Source organism: Sorex araneus, chromosome 8, assembly GCF_027595985.1.
Source record: "Sorex araneus isolate mSorAra2 chromosome 8, mSorAra2.pri, whole genome shotgun sequence".
Classification (NCBI taxonomy): Eukaryota; Metazoa; Chordata; class Mammalia; order Eulipotyphla; family Soricidae; genus Sorex; species Sorex araneus.
In genome coordinates this window covers 40403467-40425238 of record NC_073309.1, presented here as the reverse complement: position 1 = coordinate 40425238, position 21772 = coordinate 40403467, and the positions used below count along the sequence as shown (strand labels likewise).

General features: G+C 50.6%; 2 protein-coding genes across 2 annotated transcripts; both read right to left on the bottom strand.

Moving 5' to 3' along the window:
* Positions 1-6083: 6083 nt before the first annotated feature.
* LOC101543526 (cytochrome c oxidase subunit 6B1) lies at positions 6084-15608 on the bottom strand. Its single transcript, XM_004600735.2, has 4 exons — positions 15471-15608; positions 13697-13813; positions 10937-11037; positions 6084-6263 (listed from the first exon to the last, which is right to left on the bottom strand). The coding sequence occupies exons 2-4, from the start codon at positions 13800-13802 to the stop codon at positions 6210-6212; spliced, it is 261 nt and encodes an 86-aa protein (XP_004600792.1). The 5' UTR covers positions 13803-13813; positions 15471-15608; the 3' UTR covers positions 6084-6209.
* Positions 15609-18587: 2979 nt separating this feature from the next.
* Positions 18588-20975, bottom strand: ETV2 (ETS variant transcription factor 2). The gene is made up of 6 exons (XM_004601009.3): positions 20844-20975; positions 20681-20758; positions 20367-20429; positions 19687-20142; positions 19040-19152; positions 18588-18795 (listed from the first exon to the last, which is right to left on the bottom strand). Exons 1-6 carry the CDS (start codon positions 20911-20913, stop codon positions 18595-18597), a joined length of 981 nt encoding a protein of 326 aa, XP_004601066.3. The 5' UTR covers positions 20914-20975; the 3' UTR covers positions 18588-18594.
* Positions 20976-21772: the final 797 nt, after the last annotated feature.

Genomic DNA, 21772 nt, shown 5'->3' with positions numbered 1-21772 from the left:
TATATAATATAACTATATACTATAATATATGTATAACATATACTATAACTATATTATAATATACACGCTAACTTTATTATAAATATATGTAATGCACACACTCAGATGCTTTTCCTTACCTGTAGAAGTGCATTATGGTAAGTGCACACAATAATTCTTTCCCTGTAAAAGGGAATGAACTATTGATAATACAGAACACCCAGTGGTGCTCAGGGATTATTTCTGACTGCAGGTGGAGCTCAGGGGACCGTATGTGGTGCCTGTTTGGCTACCACGGGCAAAGCAAGCGCCCCACCCAATCCGCTCTCCCCGGCCCTATTCTTGTCCTTATGAAGTCTGCATCTTTACAAACATTCCCCCTTAGTACTATCTTGGCTGCATCCCAAGGGTTCTAAAGTGCACTTTCATTTTCCCTTTTTTTCCAGGAACTTAATGCATCTAATCCTGTAAAAAGGGAGGCTAAGTGGAATACAACTTCAAATGGGGATGTGAGAAGAAGCCAAAATTATATCCAACTTCACAATTTTGACTGTAATTGAGTTCCTCATATTTATTTTTTGGTGTTGGGCATAGCAACGATGTTTGAGGGTTACTCTGACTTGGTGCTCAGGAATTATTCCTGGTTGGTGCTGGGGATTGAACCCAGGTTGGCCTCGTGCAAGGCAACTGCCCTACCCACTGTACTATCTCTCTGGCCCCTCAACTTCCTCATATTTAAGCCAGAGTGATATGGCTACTCAGGTTGTTGAAAGACCTAAATAAAACAGATGGATAGTAGTTTTACAGCCTGCAGCTGCACCCTAAGGTATGAGGTAGCAAGTCCTGTGCTTAACTGCAACAGGAATCAGGGAAAAGTTTAAGACATCGTCTTGGAGGAGTTAAATCACCTTACACCTGTAAAGTGCGTGCCAAAGCAACGTATCTCTTAAGTTTTCTCCCATGTTATAGTTTTCGGTTGTATATTCAGGTACTTAATTCAGTTGGAGTAATTGTTACGTGCAGGGTGAGATAGTTTTATTTGTGCAGTTTTCCAGTTTTCTCAGGACCATTATTAAGATGCTCCTTTCCCCACTGTATATTGTCATAAATTAATTCACAGTGTATGTGTGTGTGTTGGGGGGGTTATTTATGAGTATGCAAAAACTCTAGTCCATTGGTTTGTGCATTTATTCCAAGACTTGAATCATTTCATTACCATAACCTGGTAGACTAAAGTTGGGGAAGATTTTGCCCCCATTTTCCCTAGAATTGTTTTAGTTAGTGGGAGTCTTTTGTAGTTCTACACAAATTTAAGTCTTTGAAAAAAAAATGTCATTGAACTTGAGTTTAGGCTGCAAGGAATAAGTCAGATATTGTTTCGCTTCATAAAAATCAAAGCAGGGGCTGGAGCTTGCCTTGTGCGCAGCTGACCCAGGTTTGATCCCATATGATCCCCCGAGCACCGCCAAGTGGAATTCCTGAGTGCAGAGCTGAGAGTTACTCCTGAGTATAGGCAGATGTGGCCCCAAAATAAACAAACAAAAATCAAAGCAAGTGACCCAAATAATCAATTACAACAAAATAAACACAGTCCTTAGATTCTCACAGCAAAATGGTGATTTCCAGAAAGAAAGCAGAATGGGGTACGAGGAATAGGTAAGTGGTCTAAGGAACGGTGACAGTGGGTGTGGATATTTTATATTTGAAGAGGTGTGAGGTTGAGTTCCTAGAGGGAGTGAGATAAAGGAAGAAAGGGGGGAGGGGAGACAGAGGGGCAGAAGAGGGAGAAAGGAAAGGGAAAGAGAAAAAAGAGAACCAATATGCCGTTCTTTTGGCCCACACCTAGCAGTGCTGAGAGCTTACTCTTGGCTCTGAACTCCGGGATCACTCCTGGACAGGCCAGGGAAACCATATGGGGTGCTGGGGATCGAAGCCGGGTTGGCCGTGTACAAGACAAAAGCCTTCCCCAATGTGTTCTCTCTAGCCCCACTGAGGTCCTGTTTGAGAGGAATCACAAGGTACTGGCTAAGGATCAGAATAGTCCAGTTAAGATCCAACCTTTTTGGCAAACATATGAACATCACTCAAAAACTTAGAAATTGAGCTCCCATTTGACCCAGCAATACTACTTTTGGGAATATATGCTGGGGGCCCAAAAAACAGCAGAAACACCATCTGCATCCCTATATTCACTGTAGCACTATTAACAATAGCCAGAATCTGGAAACAGCCTGAGTGCCTGAGAACAGACAATGAATAAAGAAACTATGGCACATATAAACAATGGAATACTACTTAGATGTTAGGAAAAAGGAAGTAAAATTTGCCTAAAAATGGATGGACTTGGAGAGTATCATGCTGGGTAAAATGAGTCAGAAAGAAATGGACAGATATACAATGACTGCATTCATTTATGGAATATAATAATTAAAAATATATGTATATACAAGTTATTCACTTGAGTCATCCTGAATAGGATTGGCAGAACATTAGACGAAGGACAACTATGAGAGCAAGCTGGGTTCTGAAAAGGATTTAACACCATCGACCATATCCACACGGTGACCAAGCTCATTGAGGTTTCGTGAGAGTTCAAGATGCCGCTCTGTCTAACGTTCATTGATTTAAAGAAGGCCTTTGATTCTGTTGAGACTGAAGCAGTCAACGAAGCCCTGGCCAAACAGGGTGTTCAAACTCAGTACATCAAGATCCTCCTCGAGCTGTATTAGGGATTCACCACCAGGATCTCACCATTCTACAAGGAAGTGATCATCAACGTAAAGAGAAGGGTTTGGCAGGGCGATACCATTTCACCAAAACTCTTCAGTGTCACCCTCGAGAATGTCATGCGATGACTGGAATGGGAAGGAATGGGAGTGAAGATAGACTGTAGCTCTATCTTCTACACCACCTCCACTTCACTGATGACATCATTCTAATAATACCAAACATTAGCCAAGTGACATGAATGCTTGGCCGACTTTGACCGTGAGTGTGGAAAGGTCGGACTGTAGCTAAATCTCACGAAGACAATGTTCACGAGAAACAGACTAGTTCCTGACATTCCACTTGCTTTTGACAGAACGAACATTTCTGAATGCAGCAGTTATGTGTACCTAGGTTGAGAACTCAATGTGACAAATGACCTGGCACCTGAGCTGCACAGGAGGAAGAGAGCAGCGTGGAACGCCTTCAAGAGCGTCAAAGAAGTTAAGAGGACCAAAAACCTTGGGCTCCAGGCACATCTTTTTGACTCCACCGTTCTTCCTGCACTAACATACGCCTCAGAGACCTGGGCCCTATGAAAACAGGGTAAAACACTATTAGGGCTTCCCAAAGAGGAATCGAAAGAGCTATGCATGGAATATATTCAAGTGAGAGAAGGAATCCAGAGTTCCCACCTCTGCCAACAATAGAGAATCAGGGATGCTGTCTCGTTTGACAAGGCATCAAATATCAGATGCGCCAGACACGTAATGCAATTTGGAGATGATTGCTAGACTAGAGTTGCTACTAGCTGGATTCCACGGGATGTCAAAAGAACGCATGGCTGCCCATTTACGAGATGGTCAGACTTCTTCGTCAGGACCCTGAACGAACGGTTTGAGGCTCTTCATGTTCCTGGAGCGAGCAGATGCCATTGAGCTACACTAGCACGAGACAGGGACAAATGGAGACGTTACTGGCACCCGCTTGAGCAAACTGATGAGCAATGGGATGACAAGTGACAAATATATATATATATATATATATATATATAACACAAGTCTCACAATAGAGACGTTACTGGTGCCCACTTAAGCAAACTAATGAGCAATGGGATGACAGTGATACAGTGATATAGTAGAAGACATATCCATGGCCAGGTAAAACAGGGGTTAGAGGGACTGGTGAATGGTTGGAATTAACCACAAGTGTGTGTGGAGCTGAGGGTAGGTAAGATAGAGAAAGGACCAGGATGACAATAATAGCTGGAAATGATCACACTGGACAAGTACTGAGTGTTAAAAGTAAGTAAAGGGATAGTCCTGATAACTTTTCAGTATCGACATTGCAAACTAAGAGAGCGAGCGAGCGAGCGAGCGAGCGAGAGAGAGAGAGAGAGAGAGAGAGAGAGAGAGAGAGAGAGAGAGAGAGAGAGAGAAGTGCCTGCCATAGGCAGACTGGAGTGGGGGAGAGGTGATGGGAGGGAACCTGGGGACACTGGTGCTGGAAAATGTACACTGGTGGAGGGATGGGGGTTGGAACACTGTATGACTGAAACCTAATCATGAACAGCTTTGTACAGATCTACCTTATAGTGATTCAATAATAAAATCTTAAAAAAAAAAAACCAAACCCAAAACGCAGAATATTGCAGTTAAGATTCCCTTCACTGGTTTATGTGGAGATGTGGAAGGTTGGTGGGCCCCATGGCAGAACCTTCCCCTATGACACCACAGGTCATCTGTGAGTGGTAAAAGGGGAAACATCTTCCCACAAGAGATTGCTAGGTGCCACTTCTCCAGGGGTTGGGGTAGTCACTACTAAGGGATTATTGGTGGGAAGCAGCATGGCTGCACCTGAAGACTTCTCCAGAAGATCCACCTGCATCGGCTGGACCTGTAGAGCTCATTTCCAGTTTATAAAAACTTTAAAAAAAAACCCACAAACTCATACAAAATAAAAGCAGATAGGAACTTGAGGATTTCATAGAATTATCCTGTTGTTTGGCACAGAGGAGATGGTTCAAGTTTGATGATAGAACCAGAGGCAGCTACCTGGCTGGAGTGTTTACATGTAGATACGCAGAGACTGAGGTTCGATCCCCAGTACCACCAGGAGTGATCCCTGAGCACTGGTGGGTATAACACAGTCCCATCCACTCCCTCATAAAGTTTGAGGACAAAAATTTTTGAAAGGAGGTCTGGAGCAGGTAGGGCACTTGCATTACATTCAGCCTAAGTGGGTTCAATCCCCAGCATCTCATATGGTTCCATGAGCACTGCCAGCAGTAATTTTTGAGTGCAGAGTCAGGAATAACCCCTGAGCATTACTGGATGCAACAATCATCCCCTTCACCCCAATGTTTACAAAGAAAACAAAAGTAGGGCAAGAGATAATATAGCAAACAGAACACTTTCCTTGCACACAGCAAATCCCTGGCAACCCATATGGTCCCAAGTCCCACCTGGAGTGACCCCTAAGCACAGTCATGAATATGCCCTGAGCATTGCCAAGTGTGGTCCAAAACAAAACAAAACTCCAAACAAAACAAAAACCTCAAATCACTGTGCAACAAGGCTTAATCTTTAACATGTTAATCTCTTAGATAAGGACTAATGGCTCCAGGGTGAGATACAACAATTGTCACACACTTTCCTCTAAGGAAACATTCTGGATCATTTTTAGCGAATTATTCATAATAAGCAATACAAAATATTTAGGTCCTGCTTTGGGAGCAGGCTTTTTGGGGGTCAGGGTGGAAAAAATACTAACTATGGTGTTGGGAAGATGTAACGGTGGTAAGATTGGTGTTAGAATATTGCCTATAATAAATTACTGTGAACAACTTTATAAAAATAAAATAAAATGAGGCACATATGCTGCCCATGTGCTACTTGTGCCCAGGTGGCCGAGCACATGCGGTGCCTGTGCATCTCCCCTCTTGAGATGTGGACTTTCATGTCTAATGCTGGGGTGTGTGTAGGGGCTCTCTCTGCCCTTGGAGAAGCCCAGGTTCTCTCTTAAGCAAAATATTCTCCACTCTCCCACTCTATCTCCCTCCTTCCCTTCAAAAGCTCCAGGTAAAAACTGTGTAATTGGGGCTGGAGCGATAGCACAGCGGGTAGGGCGTTTGCCTTGCACGCGGCCGACCCGGGTTCGAATCCCAGCATCCCATATAGTCCCCTGAGCACCACCAGGAGTACTTCCTGAGTGAAGAGCCAGAAGTAACCCCTGTGCATCGCCGGGTGTGACCCAAAAAAGCAAACAAAACAAAACAAAAAAACTATGTAATAAAAAAAAATTAAGTTAAAAAAAAAAAAGCCACCACCATGTGGCCCTTCTTTCTGTCAAGAACACACTTGCCACCCTCCTTCTTGCCCTGTTACACAGACACAGGCTTTCAGGGTTTTCAATATTTATTAGTTAAGTCATGATCGAGGATCCCAGGGTGGGAATCCCCAGGTGCCCTGGTCCCTCTTCAGCATCCTGGGAAAAGGACAGAGAACAGAAGGGGTGGAGCCGGTTCAGATCTTTCCAGGAAACGTGCCTTCTGCCCGGCGGTCATCCCAAGTCGACACCTGTGGGGACAGGACCAGTGTTACTTCCTTCCACTGGGCGGCGACCCCTGGGGCCTCTGACCCTTCTCCTCTACCTGTGCAATCAACAAGTAACCCCAAGTCTGCTATGTGCCAGTCTTGGCATTGCTCCAGCCAGCAGTGACCCAAAAAGGACAGAAACACTGTCCCCATTCAACCCCCAGCACTGCATGCTTCCGATAAGCACCCTCCCCCCCAAAAAAGAATGACTGTCCTGATGATGAGTGAGCTGAACTGCAGCTGGGGGGGGGAGGGATAAGAGAGATGGAGTAGGGGCTGGAGAGATAGCACAGCGGGTAGGGTGTTTGCCTTGCACGCGGCCGACCCGGGTTCTAATCCCAGCATCCCATATGGTCCCCTGAGCACCGCCAGGAGTAATTCCTGAGTGCAGAGCCAGGAGTAACCCCTGAGCATCGCCAGGTGTGACCCAAAAAGCAAAAAAAAAAAAAAAAAAAAAAAGAGATGGAGTTTTGGGAGTGTGGCTGTGCCCTGCTCAGAAGCAGACTCTACAGGGTCTTTGCCAGAAGAAAGGAAAGGAGAAAGACAGGAAGCTGCCGGAAGACAAGGCTGAGCCTGGCCCTGGCACAAAGGGGTCTCTGAGGTAGGGCTGAGCACCAAGGGGAGCCCCATGAACACCACAGCAGAAAGTGAGTGCTGCAGCGGATGGCTGCCACCCCCAGCCAGCAACAGTGACAAAGGGATGGGAGGAGGAAAGGTATGGAGAGGGGAAGGTGCCAAAACTCTTGGTTTAGGGGCCACACCCGGTGGTGCTCAGGGCTGACTCCTGGCTCTGCGCTCAGGGGACCATGTGAGATGCTGGGGATCAAACTGGGACTGGCTGTGTGCAAGGCAAGCAACCTACCTCCTGCACTATCGCTCCAGCCCGGAAGGTACCCAAATTATTTTTTTCTTTTTTTTTTTGGGTCACACCTCATGATGCTCAGGGGTTACTCCTGACTCTACACTCAGGAATCACTCCTGGCAGTGCTCAGGAGACCATATGTGATGCCAGGGATTGAACCTGGGTCAGCCGATATAAGGTAAATGCTCTACCCACTGTACTATCGCTCCGACTCAAGGTGCCAATATCCTAGTGACAATTACACACGTCTGCCAACAGACACCAAACTCTTCACTCTCCCTGCTCCCACAGACCTTCCTGTTAGGCACCTACAAGCACGTTCACTTTCCCCTCTTCAGACACACTCACTTGTCAAGGACAAAAAGATGAACCTGAACTACCACCAACCATGCCCGAGTCGTGTGAACCAGGGGAACGCTGCCGCCATTGGGGCCTCCACTTCCCAGGCCCTAAAAGGAGCATTTTTGCAGGCCGGACTGATAATACAGCAGGTTGGGGCGTTGGCTTTGAAACTGGCTAACCTAGGTTTGATCCCCAGCATCTCATATGTTTCCTAGGGCACTGCCAGGAGCAACTGATTCCTGAGTGCAGAGCCAGGAGTACCATTGAGCATTACCGGGCGTGACCCAAAAGCCAAAAAAAAAAAAAAGGAAGCATCATGCATCTTGCTCTTGGTACGACCTCACCCTCACTTGGTCTCTCATGTGGCCCTTTAGATCATAACAAGCGTCTTCAGCATGGCCGGTCAAGTCAGCCCTGAGTACGTGCTTTTGCATTCACACACACCACACTCTGCTTAAGATGGATCAGACTACGAGGCCGTCTGGGGCATTGTGTTTCCAAGTTTTAGAGCTCTTTCTGTATTGTCCTGTAGATAAATGCTCCACTCTGATCTAATTTGGGTTGTTCTGAATGTTCCCTGTTAAAAACAACTCCACAGTGGACCCCATCATACAAGACACTTGGCAAGATGAATACATGAGAAGTGCCTCGTTTCCAGTAAGACATGGAGAGACTACTGGGTGGGTCGGGGCGGGGGGGGGGGCTAGGGGGCCACTCCCAAGTGGTGCTCGGGAGGTCCAGGGGCTCCACTGGTGATTCTCAGCCAACTGGGCCAGCGGTTCAGCAAAAAGCCTGCGGGTGCAATGGTGCTCGGGCCTGCAGTGCTCAGGGGACCATGTGGTGCTGGGTCAGTAGGTGATGTGTGCCAAGCACGATGCCATCTTTTGGCCCCTAAAGACATCAACCTGGCTTCAAAAGTGATCAGGTCGGTTTATAGAACCACCAACAGTCAAGCGATCTGGACCTGTATCATTCTTGGGCTGAACTACAAAGTAAAATCAACCCTTGCTCTCTTGTTTTTAAGCTGGAGAAGGGGGCACCTTTTCACTTTAGGGGCTCATCTGGATTCCCTCAGACTGATCTTGCACTGTCTATAGTTCAGTTTTCTGTGTTCTAATTTCTCTGCACTGGGCTTACCTCTATTTTTTAAAATGACATTAAAAAAAAAAATGTGGGGATAAAGGGCTTGACAGCTGGCCTGGCTCTTTGGCAAACTTCAAGGAAAAAAAAGCCAAAGAAATGGTTCTATAAGAAAAAACATTTACTGGGCCAAGGGAAAGAAACAGTACAGTGGTTAGGGTGTTTGCTTTACACATAGCCAACCCGGGTTCAATCTCTGGCATCCTACTATGGTCCCTCTAGCACACCAGGAGTGGCCCAAGAAACAAAAAAGTACTGAGCTGGAGCAATAATACAGCAGGTAGGGCACACAATGGACCAGGGTTTGATTCCTGGCACCCCATATGATATCCTTCCCTACCCAATTGCCCCTCCAGCCTCCCAGCCCACCAGGAGTGTACCCTGAGCACAGAGCCAGGAATAAGCCCTGAGCACTGCTGGGTGCAAAGGGAGCACTGGCAAAGGGAGAGTGTTTCCTGCATTAAAACTGTTCACCAAAATAACATTTAAAATAGTGAACTGGCCAGAGGGCAGCTCAATGAGCTAAGCCCTGACCTGGGCTCCATCCCTAGCACCACACGGTCACCCAAATGCCAAGCTGGGTGCAGCCCCTCACAAACAAAAAGCCCGTGCTGCTGAGCATAAGGGGGCCTGGGCGTGGTGACTTACACCCAGTAGACACAGCTGGCCCCACGGGAGAGGCCCTGCAATTTGCTGCTGCCGGTCAGGGAGGGCCCAGTGCTGGATACGGGGTGTGGGGCAGCACTGAGACCTGCTGGTGTCTGGGTGCCCCGAGGCTGGAGCAGGAATGTGACAGGACCCCCACCCCGTGTTACCCGAGAAATCCTAAGGGTGCAGAGACTCAGACCTGTGGCAGGAGGTTAGAGAGGAGAGGAACATCAAGCCACTGAGAAAGAGCACTCTCAAGAAACACGCCCAAAGATACACATTGAGGATGTTCGAGACGCTCAATTAGTTGGAGAGACTGTACAGCGGGATGCTTGCAGCCGCCCCCGGTTCAATCCCCAGCACCAAATAGGGCACTGCCATGAGTGATCCCAGGGTACAGAGCAAGGAGTGGCCCAAGATCCCAGTAATAAAAAACAAAAAAGAACAAAAAAACAAAACAGAACCTAATCTCCATCAAAAGGAAACCATCTGTAAGTCAAGACAGTAAGGGGCCAGGGAGGTAGCACTGTGGGTAGGGCATTTGCCTTGCATGTAGCTGACCCAGGTTTCATCTGAGGCATCCCATATGGTGACCCAAGCTTGCCAGGAGCAATCCCTGAGAGCAGAGCCTGGAGGAAACCCTGAGCACTGCTTGGTGTGCGCTCCCCCACCAAAAAAGAGACAATAAGCACTCATAAAAACATGGCTCCGGGCCGGAGTGATAGTATAGCGGGTAGGGCATTTGCTTGCACGTAGCCAACCTGGGTTCAAATCCCTGGCATCCCACATGGTCCCCCAAGCACTGCTGGGAGTAATTCCTGAGTGCAGAGCCAGGAGTAATGCCCTGCATGTGACCAAAAAAAGTAAACAAGGGGCTGGAGTGATAGCACAGCGGGTAGGGCGTTTGCCTTGCACGCGGCCGACCCGGGTTCAAATCCCAGCATCCCATATGGTCCCCTGAGCACTGCCAGGAGTAATTTCTGAGTGCAGAGCCAGGAGTAACCCCTGTGCATTGCCAGGTGTGACCCAAAAAGCAAAAAAAAAAAAAAAAAAAAAAAAAAAAAAAGTAAACAAAACAAAACAAAACAAAAAACACCACCAAAACCCAAAAAACATATGGCTCCAAGGGGGGCTGGAGAAACAGTATGGCAAGAAGGGCACTTGCCTTGCATGCAGCAGACCCAGGGTCAATCCCTAGCATCCCATATGGTCTGCCAAGCTCCACCAGGAGTGCAGAGCCAGAAGTACACCCTGAGCACTTCTGGTATAGTCCCCAAACAAAAACTGACAAAAACCTCCAAGAACTGGCATTATTTGGGGGCACTAGATCCAGGTTTCTTGCAGTTAGTATGACATTTGACATGATATTGAAAAGACTGTAGTGTTAGGAATAATTCCTGAGCACTGCCGAGTGTGGCCCCCAACTCCCGCCACCCCCAAAAAAAAAGTGACAGTGGGAGGAAGGAGACATCCTCGGAAGGAATCAGAGGAAAGAAGGGAGACACCCTAGGAAGGAATCAGGAGGAAGGAGACACCCTCGGAAGGAAAGGCCGAGACGCTGCCCGTCCTTCCACCTCTTGCAGATGAGCTCCCACTAAGTCACCTTGGTCCCCCAAGAAGATCCAACCTCTGCACCCTGAGGGCACCAGTAAGAGGCACATACCCAGGACAAGGGGCAGAGGGACTTGTACACACGCCGGTACCATTCGCACACGGAGACGTCACCCCCTTTGGCACTCATCGCCTTCTCGCAGCGGTGGAAGTCTGTGAAGAAAAGGGGTTCTGGTCAGCCCCCACTTAGGACTTGGGAATACAGCTCTAGCGGGTATAAGTTCACTGCACAACCACAACCACTCACAATGTTCACTGCACAAACACCCTCCCCCCTCGCCACACACACACACACACACACACACACACACACAACCTCTTCACAAACACAATGTTCACTGCACAAACACAATGTTCACTGCACAAACACACACACACTCTTCACAAACACAATGTTCACTGCACAAACACACATATACACACACACACACACACACACACTCTTCACAAAGACCCGGACAAGTTGGCACATGAACTCAGCTGAAGGTGCAACACTAGAGAGCTTCAATCAACTCAAATATTCTAAGCTCAGGAATGATGGGACCAACACAAGGACCAGGTGTGAGAAGTACGAAATCCCACAGCCAGGGCACCAGAGGAGAGGAAGTCTTTTTGCCAAGATATTAGTGTCTAGACAGGAATAATCTGGTTATAATTTGAAATTAGTTTTTGTTTGCCCATCAAAAATTATTTCTTTATAAACTACAATGTAAACATAACATATATTTATAATTTGCTCTTCATTCTCAGCAATGGAAAACAAATTATCAAATGTTGCCTTTTCGGCAGGTCTGATATTTTGGGGAAAATTCCAAATAATAATAGTGAGTTTTCTGTTGAAATATTGAATGTAATCAAAGTAAAGAGAAACTAAAGTGAAAATCATCAGCCACACAGGCAGGGGGGTGGGGGTGGGATGGGAGATATACTGGGGTTCTTGGTGGTGGAATATGTGCACTGGTGAAGGGATGGGTGTTTGATCAATGTATGACTGAGACTTAAGCTTGAAAGCGTTGCTTTTCACATGGTGATTCAATAAAAAATAAAAAATTAAAAAAATATATATAGGCAATTTAATTTAAAAATTAAAAAAAGACTCCAGGGGCCAGAGATACAACATAACAGGCTGGAGAGCAAGCAGAAGGCCCAGGTTCAATCCCAGCACCGGTCTCTTGAGTCGGGCCAGGAATGATCCAGCACCATCAGGTGTGGACGGCCCCCTTCCTCCTGGAAAATAGTCCTGGACCAAAAAGAGCATTCATCTGGATGCTCAAGTTACATCTGAAAGAACTCAAACTGGAAACCATGCAGGTCCCAATAAAACCTGTGGGAAACTCTAGAGCAATGAAAATGAGCACACCGCAGGAGAGAGGAATCCTAAGGATAACGAACCCCGAAAGAAGGAAGGGAGACACCCTCGGAAGCAACCAGGGGCAGGAAGGAGACACCCTAGGAAGGAAAGGGTGTCCTGACACAGTATTTGTCAAGTTCATGAAGAGGCAAAACTAAACCTAGTGAAAGACATGATATGATCCAAGTCAGTGGGTTCCACCTCTAATGGCAACACCAGGGTGCTGTGCTCAGGGCAGGGCATGGAGCTGGTAGGGGACTCAAGAGTGTGGGCACTAGCCCCCTTTCCACTATGCCACCAAGGGGGCTCATCTGAGAACTCATCTCATTTATTCACTCTAAATTAACTTGTTTTTGGTTCTACTTATGGGTGTTACCCCACAGTGCTCAGGGCTTCTTCCTGGCTATGTTCAGGGATCTTTCCTGGTGGTGCTGAGGGGACCGTATGTAGTGCTGGGGATCTAACCTGGTGGGCTGCGTGCAAGGCCTTCTTTACCCTATCTCTTTGGCCCTGTTCACTCTAAAATAAGTAGCACTGGGGCTGGAGTGATAGCATAGCGGGTAGGGCATTTGCCTTGCACGAGGCCGACCCGGGTTCAAATCCCAGCATCCCATATGGTCCCCTGAGCACCGCCGGGGGTGATTCCTGAGTGCCGAGCCAGGAGTAACCCCTGTGCATCGCCAGGTGCGACCCAAAAAAATAAATAAATAAAATAAAATAAGTAGCACTGTATCACTGTCATCCCGTTGTTCATCAATTTGCTCGAGCGGGCACCAGTAACGTCTCCATTGTTGTTACTGTTTTTGGTAACTGATTTCCCATATCGAACATGCCACAGGGAGCTTGCTAGGCTCTGCCATGCGGGCGGGATACTCTCGGTAGCTTGCCGGGATCTCCGAGAGGGACGGAGGAATCGAGCCCAGGTTGGCTGTGTGCAGGCAAATGCCCTACCCACTGTGCATAAATTATGTACACTACTGTATAAAGTTTATAAAATGTTTTATGTATTTTCTCTCACACACCTAAATAAATCTTTTATTGAAACAAGACAAACGAGCTGGAGCTTCTGGCATAGCAGGTAGGCTGTTTGACTTGCACACAGCCAACCCGGGTTCAATTCCCAGCATCCCACACGGTCCCCCGAGCACCGCCAGGAGTGATTCCTGAGTGCAGAGCCAGGAGTAACCCCTGCGCATCGCCGGATGTGACCCAAAATGCAAACAAAAAACAAAAACACTAAACAAAAAGAACATTTTAAGTGACCTAGGTTGGGCCCCTGGGTCAGATCTTGAACAGAACTGGCGATGAGGGGCACGGGCCCTGTTGAGGTAGTGAGGCAAGACGTCCACAGTAAGAGAGACAAGCATGTGTCCCCACAAAGGAGGAGAGAAGGATCCAACCCGAGGGGTGGGGCCAGGGGAAGGACCACAGTCCTCACCACTCCAACGGTGCCCTGCTTACCCAGATAGTTCTGCCAGCAGTTCCGGGTTTGGTTCTGGTTGGGGAATCGGCTATCAAAAGGGGCAGTCTGATAGTTCTTGATCTTCCTCTTGATATCTTCTGCCATGATTCGGACTCCTGGAGGCAAAGAGTGGATGTTGGCTGAGGTTCACCAGGGCTTGAACTGTCAACCCAGTCGAGGCTAATGGATGCTCAGAGGCAGAATAAAGGGCTGGTTCAACAAGCTACCAACACACACACACACACACACACACATCTACGTGTGGGAAGCACAGGTGAGTTTGGGGGTCACTTCTTATGTATCAGGCCTTATGTGTCACCAAATCACACTAGCTAACATTCACCTTGTGTTTATGACATGCCAGGCACTGTTTTTCACGCTTTATCCCTACTGCCACTCTAGTGGATGAAACCACTACTAAGGACAGCGTTGAAGTGTCTCTCCAAGGTCATACTGCATATAAGCGGAGAGCAACCGAGATCACTGACATACTCTTGCTGCAGAGATTCTTAATGCTTCGGGTGGCAAGAAGCCCTCAGAGGTCAGATGAGCCCTTTCCTATGAAACCTTTTACACAAATTTTAAAAATTGCACAGACGTACAAAAGAGCCTAGTTACACGGAGATGAGTGTTTTTTGTTTTGGGGCCACCCTGGCGGCCCCTGGCTTGTGTTTACGGCATATTCCTGACAGCTCAGGGATCACTCCTGGCAAGGCTGTGTTCTAGGCAAGCAACGGAATCCCTGTGCTATCTTTCTGGCCCTGTAGTTCAGAAGTTTTCATTCACAGATTTTAGTAGACTGAGTACAAACACTCTTCGGTGACATCTGCAGTCATAATGCAGGATACTAGATTTAACTGCTGACAAAGTCACAAATGCTGGCAATGCGACCGAAGATGCTGCACTGTTTCCTAAAGACAGAAATGTTGTCTTCGAATAAAGGTTAGCAAAATGACAGATGTAACCACCCCCCGACCACCACAACCACCCAAATCAAGCTGAATTCTGCAGATTCTGGGGCCTGCAGGCTCTCTGCTCATGTTTCTCTTGGGGAGAGTTTTCATCGGGGAATTAAAAGAAACTCCTAAGGGAACTCCATGAGTCGTGGGGGTTACAGAGAGGTGCACAGTTCAAGTGGCCGTAGCAGTGGGGTGAATCGGAGGCACCAGCGCTGTCTTTAGGGGCTCCCCGGGGTCACAGGTGGGAGACACGCCGAACACCGGCCACCGAGAGGCAGGAGCCGTTGGAGAAGCAATTGTGAGTGAGACGTCGCCCGAATATCCTGGACTTGGGCGAGAAGGGGGGTTGCCCGGGATGGCAGAAGCTTCTCCAATGCCGGGGGATAGCGGGGCTCAAGTCACCGGGGAGCCGGGCTAGCGCCCAGGCAAGACGCAGTTCGGTGGGTGACAGCGCTGCAAGCCAAACGACCGAGTCCAAAATCCCGCTGCTGTGCGGCCTCGGCCAAGTCGCTTAACATCGCTGAGCCTCAATTGCCTCGCCATCGATAAAGACTAATCAAAGGCCCTATCTCAAAGGGCTGCAACAAGGATTAAGTGCTTCATAATCCCCCCCCCCACACACACACACACAGCTTGCTAGGCAGGATTAAGGAGGAGCGAGATAATCGCTATCGCTGCTATCTCCGCGACAGCACCCCAGGGCCCCCCGGAGGCCCGCCGTTGGCGGCCGGAAACCTCACCTCACTCAGGGCAGCAGGGTTCAGACTCTCGACCCCGCAGCTGCGTGCTGGGGTCGCGAGCCCTGAAGACTCACCTAAAGACGGCCTCGAAGCACCTCGCAGTTCAATGTGACCCTCAGCAAAGACGCCACGATCGGACCGGAAGCGGAAGGACCGGCCGGAAACCGGGTGAGGCGGAGCATAGAGGAGTCTTCCCCGCGGCTAGAGCGTCCTCGGGAGGCGTGGCCCAGCTGCATTTGGGCTACGCCCATTCAAGCAAGCTCCGAATGCCTATTGGGTTGAATGTCTGTTTATCATTACAGCCGGCCCAACGGTGAGTTTGCGTGGCGGTACGAATAGCTGCTGGCTGTCTGCAGAGGCCTAGTTACAGCGGCCCGTTTACCTCCCTGGAGTCCAGGAGTAGATGGGAAATGGGTAGGCGAAAAGTATCCCAGCGGGAGAATTCTTATGCATGCAAAATTGTCCATTCAATACTACCTATATAAAGTTTGGCAATATATCCCTTAACAAAGTACAAAATCCTCCGGCCGAGAGATAGTACAGGGGTTAAGGAGCTTGCCTCTTGTGCTGCCAACCAGGGTTGGACCCCGGAGTAAGCCCTGAGCACGGCCGGATGTGGCCCCAAAACCAAGAAAAACAAAACAAGGGCTGCAGAGATACAGGCGACCCAGGTTCGATCACCAGCATCCCATTTAGTCCCCAGAGCACCGCCAGGAGTGATTCCTGAGCGCATAGCCAAGAGGAACCTCAGCACTGCGGGTGTGGCCTAAAAAACAAACAAACACATGCTGGATATGTAAAATAGTACTAAAATTCCCTCATGCAAGTCTTTCCCTTCTTAATTTTTCTCCATGACCTGGCCCTTGTCTTCTCACACATCAGCTCCTAAATTCTTTTCACCTCTTTTTTCTTAATAGATCATAAAGAAGCACTTTTTGATCCAGTATGTAAAACAATGCAGGCACATAGGGGGTGCTTGTTCTTTCCTGGTTTCCCCCTTTCCCTTCCCTTCTTTGTGTTGAGATGACTGGTTGCTGTGCTTGTGACTTAGCTGTGGTGCTTGCTGGCCATTCTCACTTCCACTGCAATACTCAAACACCCTTGACTGTGATGCATTCGAGATGGCACCCTTTGTTGTGGTGCCAGAGCTGGCACTCCGCTGGGGCAGTGCAGTGGATGGGCCACAGCCTCATGTCACAAAACTATCTCAGGCCCCTCCAGTCATATTTGTTTAATATTCACACTTATCATACATCAATTCACACTGCCTGTGTGAATAAAGGGGGCTTCTAGGGCATGCAAGAAAGAGTTGTGAGTGAGAACTGCTCTCATCCCTCCCATCTGACCTTTTATTTTTATGGGATTTTTTTTGGGGGGGCGCCCACACCCAGCAGTGGTTAACGGACAATCCCTCCAATGCTTAACTCCACTTCCTTATGCCATCGGGATAAAGCTCCCAGATAATGGATCCATGGCCCCCTCTAGTAACAGTGATATTTTAGCACATGGAACTGTGCTAAAAAGAAGGTAGTCCAGATGTTTTACTGTCTGTCTGTCACTGTAGCACTGTCATCCTGTTGCTCATCGATTTGCTCAAGCGGACACCAGTAACATCTCCATTGTGAGACTTGTTGTTACTGGTTTTGGCATATTGAATACCCCACGGGTAGCTTGCCAGGCTCTGCTGTGAGGGCGGGATACTCTCTGTAGCTTGCCAGGCTCTCCGAGAGGGATGGAGGAATCGAACCCGGGTCAGCCGCGTGCAAGACATACGCCCTACCCACTGTGCTATCCCTCCAGTCCTCCCAGATGTTCTACAGGCCTTTGTTTATGCTGTTTCTATTGTTTAGGTAGTTCTTTGCATACCAGACTACTCAAATCCTCTGATGACTAGGGCAAGAAGCCTTCCCTGATACTACACTCCCATCCCTGTCTCAAGCTAGGTCAGTTTTCTCCTTTTATCCCCCTCCAGCCCCTGGAGTTTCCCCATCCCAACCCTTACAGCTGGCCTAGAATGGTAATGGGTTCCCAACCCTCTGGGCTGGCTTAGATGATGGGTGTGTCTCCCAGATGGACAATAAACTCCCTAATGGCAGGGTCCACCAGAAGACTCCCTTCGGGAACTGAGAACTTTATTTTTTTCTTTTTTTGGCCTTTTGGGTCACACCTGGTGGTGCTCGGTGGTTACTCCTGGCTCTGCGCTCAGGAATTACTCCTGGCTGTGCTTGGGGGACCATATGGGATGCCGGGGATCAAACCTGAGCTGGATGCGTTCAAGGGAAACGCCCTCCCCTCTGTACTATTGCTCCACCCAAGAATTCTATTCTTAATAGTTTTGGGGCAATACCCAGCTGTGTGCACAGGGTTTTCTCCCAACTCTCTCTTCAGGAAACACTCTTGGTAAGCCTCAGGAGACTATATGTGATTATGAGGATGGAGACCAGGTAGGTCACATGCATGCAAGGCAAAGACCGTACCTACTATCGCTCAGGCCCTGAGACTTCTCTTAAAGGGAGCACAGAAGGCAGTCCACATAGCTGGAAGACTGCTTCATGAGTGGAGGGGAGAAGGCAGATGGAATAGAGAAGGGATCACTAAGAAAATGATGGCTGGAGGAACCAGTTGGGATGGGAGATGCATGTCGAAAGTAGATTATGGACCAAACATGATGACCTCTCAGTGTCTGTGTTGCAAGCCATAATGCCGAAAAGTAGAGAGAGAGTATGGGGAATACTGTCTGCCATAGAGGCAGGGGGAGGGTGGGAAAGGGGGGGTATACCCGGGATATTGGTAGTGGGGAATGTGCACTGGTGGAGGGATGGATGTTTGATCATTGTGAGATTGCAACCCAAACATGAAAGCTTGTAACTATCTCACGGTGATTCAATAAAATTTTTTTAAAAAAAGAAGAAAGCAGCCCAGCCAAGTTAGTGATTGGGTCTAATTCCTTGCCAAAGGGCAGGCGAAGCTGGCCCTGGAGGTCTGAGTCCAATTCCTTTGCAGGTCCCACCATACAATGAAAGCACAGTAGCCCACGTATGGACGTCTGCAATCACCTAGTCCTGGAGGCGGTGAGCAGGGAAATGTGCACCTGCGCAGGTGTGTGCTGGAGCACTCCTAGAGCACTTCTAGGGCTCTAATCGCTCTCGGGCGGGAAGGAGGCAGACTGCAGACACTACGAGGTTGGACGCGATATTTTTATTGGGTCAATGCTCCCTGCCCGCCCGCGGCGCTGTCGGGATAGGCTAGAGCCGGGACGCGGCCCCCGAATCGGTAAGTGTACTTTCGGCCCCCGCTCTTGAGCACGATGTCGCGGCGGTAGTAGTAGCGCAGGCCTCGGCTTAGCTTTTCGTAGTTCATGCCCGGCTTCCTCTTGCGCTCGCCCCACAGCCGCGCCACCTAGAGCGGAGGCAGGGCTCAGACACCGAGGCCGGGCGGGCCGGGCTCCGGGCTCGGGTAAAGTCTAGAACCGGGGTCGCCCTCGTAAACCTAGTAACCCAAATGAGGACTAGGCGGCGGCGGCGGGGAAATGGGGAGGCGGGGACGGGGCGGGGCATCAAGGAGGAGGCCAAAGGCACCGCGGGGTGAAGTTGAAGGAGAGGATACCGGGGCCGGCCTTGGCAAGTCTGGGGAGCAACCGCACCTCTTTGGGGTCGCAGAGCTGGAATTCGCGGCTGTTACCCGTCCAGCGGATGCAGCTGCGGCGCGCCCCGTCTTGGAGCAGCTCCAAGAGAAATTGCCAGAGCTGAATAGGACCTGCGGGCGGAGGCCGGTGATCACTCAGGTGTCCTGGCTGCAGACGCTGTTGTCGCTTTAATGACCCAGGAATCTGGGTGCCCTCACTTCCAGCGTCTAAAAGTCTTCCCTCCCACTCTGAGATGCCCCTATTTAAGAGATTCAGACTCCCGGGTCCCCACCGCAGAGATTCAGGATTTTGACTGCCGCACCTCGACGACGCAGGCATCCAGATTCGTTTCTTTCCTCTTTTATAATTCAAGCGCCAGCGCACTCGTACCTTGCTCCCGAGAAATAGCGCTCCGGACCCAGAACAGGGGGCCCCGCCCCCTGGCCCCTTAGCGGCGTAAGCCCCGCCCCATCGCTGTCATTCTCCAGGCTACGTCCCGCCCCCTTAGCGTAAGCCCCGCCCCATCGTTGGCACGTCCCAAGCCACGCCCCCGCACCTGTACGCTTAGCGGCCTAAGCTCCGCCCACCGCCGGCACTCTGTAGACCCCACCCCTTAGGGGCTTTGGCCCCGCCTATCTAGTCTGCAAGGCCCCCACGACTCTCACCTCGGTGATGAGTTTTGGGGTAACGAGCTAAAGTTGTGCGGTCCGAGTGCTGGCTGGGTTGGGAGGGAGCGGGCAGTTCTGAAATCCGGTACCCCTTCGCAGAGGCTAGGCCATCCGTATGCAGCCCCGAGTCCCAGGAGGTGGCACAGTCCGAGCCCGCAGCCCCCCACGAAATGGTACAGTCCGCGCGCGGCTCCCCGCCCAGGCTGTTGCTCCAGCAGCCGGCTGGGTCGGGGCCAGTAGATTGGTCCCAGTTGGTGGCGGTCGCGATGGCTTGCGCTTGCGACCACGGGTCGGTCCCTCCGACCGAGCTGGTGCATTTCAGGCTCGTTGCTCCGTCCCAACCCGCGAAAGGGCCGGGGCTCAGGGTCTGGGAGACGCCGCTCCAAGCGCCCGAGCCGGGGTACGCCTGCTCTGTCCAGTCTCCCCACCACGGAAGAGTCTGAGCCGAGAGCTCTGCGAGGAGGAACGAGCCCCGAGTGAGGGAAGCCCGGGTGTCCCAGCCCTCGGAGCGTCACAGTGCAGGCGCCCGGGGCCCGAGCCCCTCTACCCTCTACCCACTCCCCCCTCCAGCCAGGGCATGCCACACTGGGCCGTCGGGTCCCAATCCGGATCCTCACGCAGGATCCGGGAGTCGAGCCCGCCAATCCCTCTCCAGCCGTCCTTTCTCATACACTCACCCGCCCCCCACGAAGAAGCTTCTGGGTATGCTAACGCTGAGCCCCAGTCCAGCTGCGGGAACCCTGTGAGGGGTAAGAGCATAGCGGCGTTAGGGAAGGGATGAGCACTGACGCGAGACCACCCCACCCCACTCCAGCCTTTATTTGTCAGGGACTGTTCCTGCCTCCAAGCCCCAGGACTCAGGCCCCCAACCCCGGCAGCACCGGCATCCTCGGGCGTTCGAGCAGGGGGTACCGTCTCTTGCTGCCTCAGACGTAGGGGCAGGCCTCCCCACTTCTTCCCCAGCACCCCCTGGGTCCCAGGCCACAGCCACCTCTCCAGCACGTGTCGGCTGTCAGCGCGTCCTCCTGGAGCGCCAAATCAGGCAGGTAGAAGCCGCAATCAGTTCCTTCTGCAGGCAAAAAAGGGAATCAGGGTTTGGGCTCCGCAGTGGGCCCCCTTCCCTGGACACCCACCCTGGTCCAGCAGCCGTTTACCCAGTCCTGGCAGCGTGCTCCCTGGGGGCACCTCCTGGGAGGTTGCTTCATCCCAGTTCCACAGATCCATGGGTGCTTAGCTGAGTCTGTTCAGGCCTAGGGGAGGGAGGGAGGGATGGTGAGCCGTGACAGACAGGGACCTTGGAGCCTGGACACCATCTAGGCCTCTGCTCCCACTTCCCCAGGTCCCTAGAATCTTGCACCCCACTTTCTCAGACCAGAGGTGATGGACCTCAGCCCTCTCCTTCTTCAGCCCCAGGTTCCCAGATGCCCAGACAGTTCTTCTTGGCTTACCTCTGGCGTGTCCCTCTGTCCCTCAGTCAGGGGTCTCAGCCCCATTTCATACCCCGCACCCCTCCCCTGGGGCCTGGGCAGGGGGGTATTTTCCAAGACGTCAGAGCTGGGGGTCTCAGCCTGGGTCGAGTTGCAGGGGCTGAGGCGGGGCAAGCTGTCCCCTACCCCCTACAGGGATGGCTGCCAGCCTCAAGGTAACTGGGGTTGTCCCGCTGTGGGGGAGGGGTAGGGGGGCAGGGCTTGGACTTGCACAGGAGCTCAGGGCACAGCAGGTTGGGCAAGATCTGGGGTACAGAGGGTGCTTAAGGGGTGATGTGAGCAGTGCGGGGTGGGGGGGGCTTGTTTTCACCATCTTAGGGACTTGTTACTGCAACATGGGGGGCAGTGGAGGAGGAGGGCCTGGGGTCAGCAGGGCTGCGCCAGGCTTATCTGCAACAGGAAAGGGGATTTCCGTCCAGACCCCTGTTCGGCCTACGTCACAATGTCACAATCTGCAGGGTGACCGCAGTGGGGGATGGGCCGGCGGGGGTGATGTCAGACCTGGGATCCCAGACCAGGCCGAGTTCTCCCTTTGAGGCTTTTGGGCTGCTCTGCAGGGCTGTCAGTCATGCTAATAGCCCCATCAGCAGTGTAAA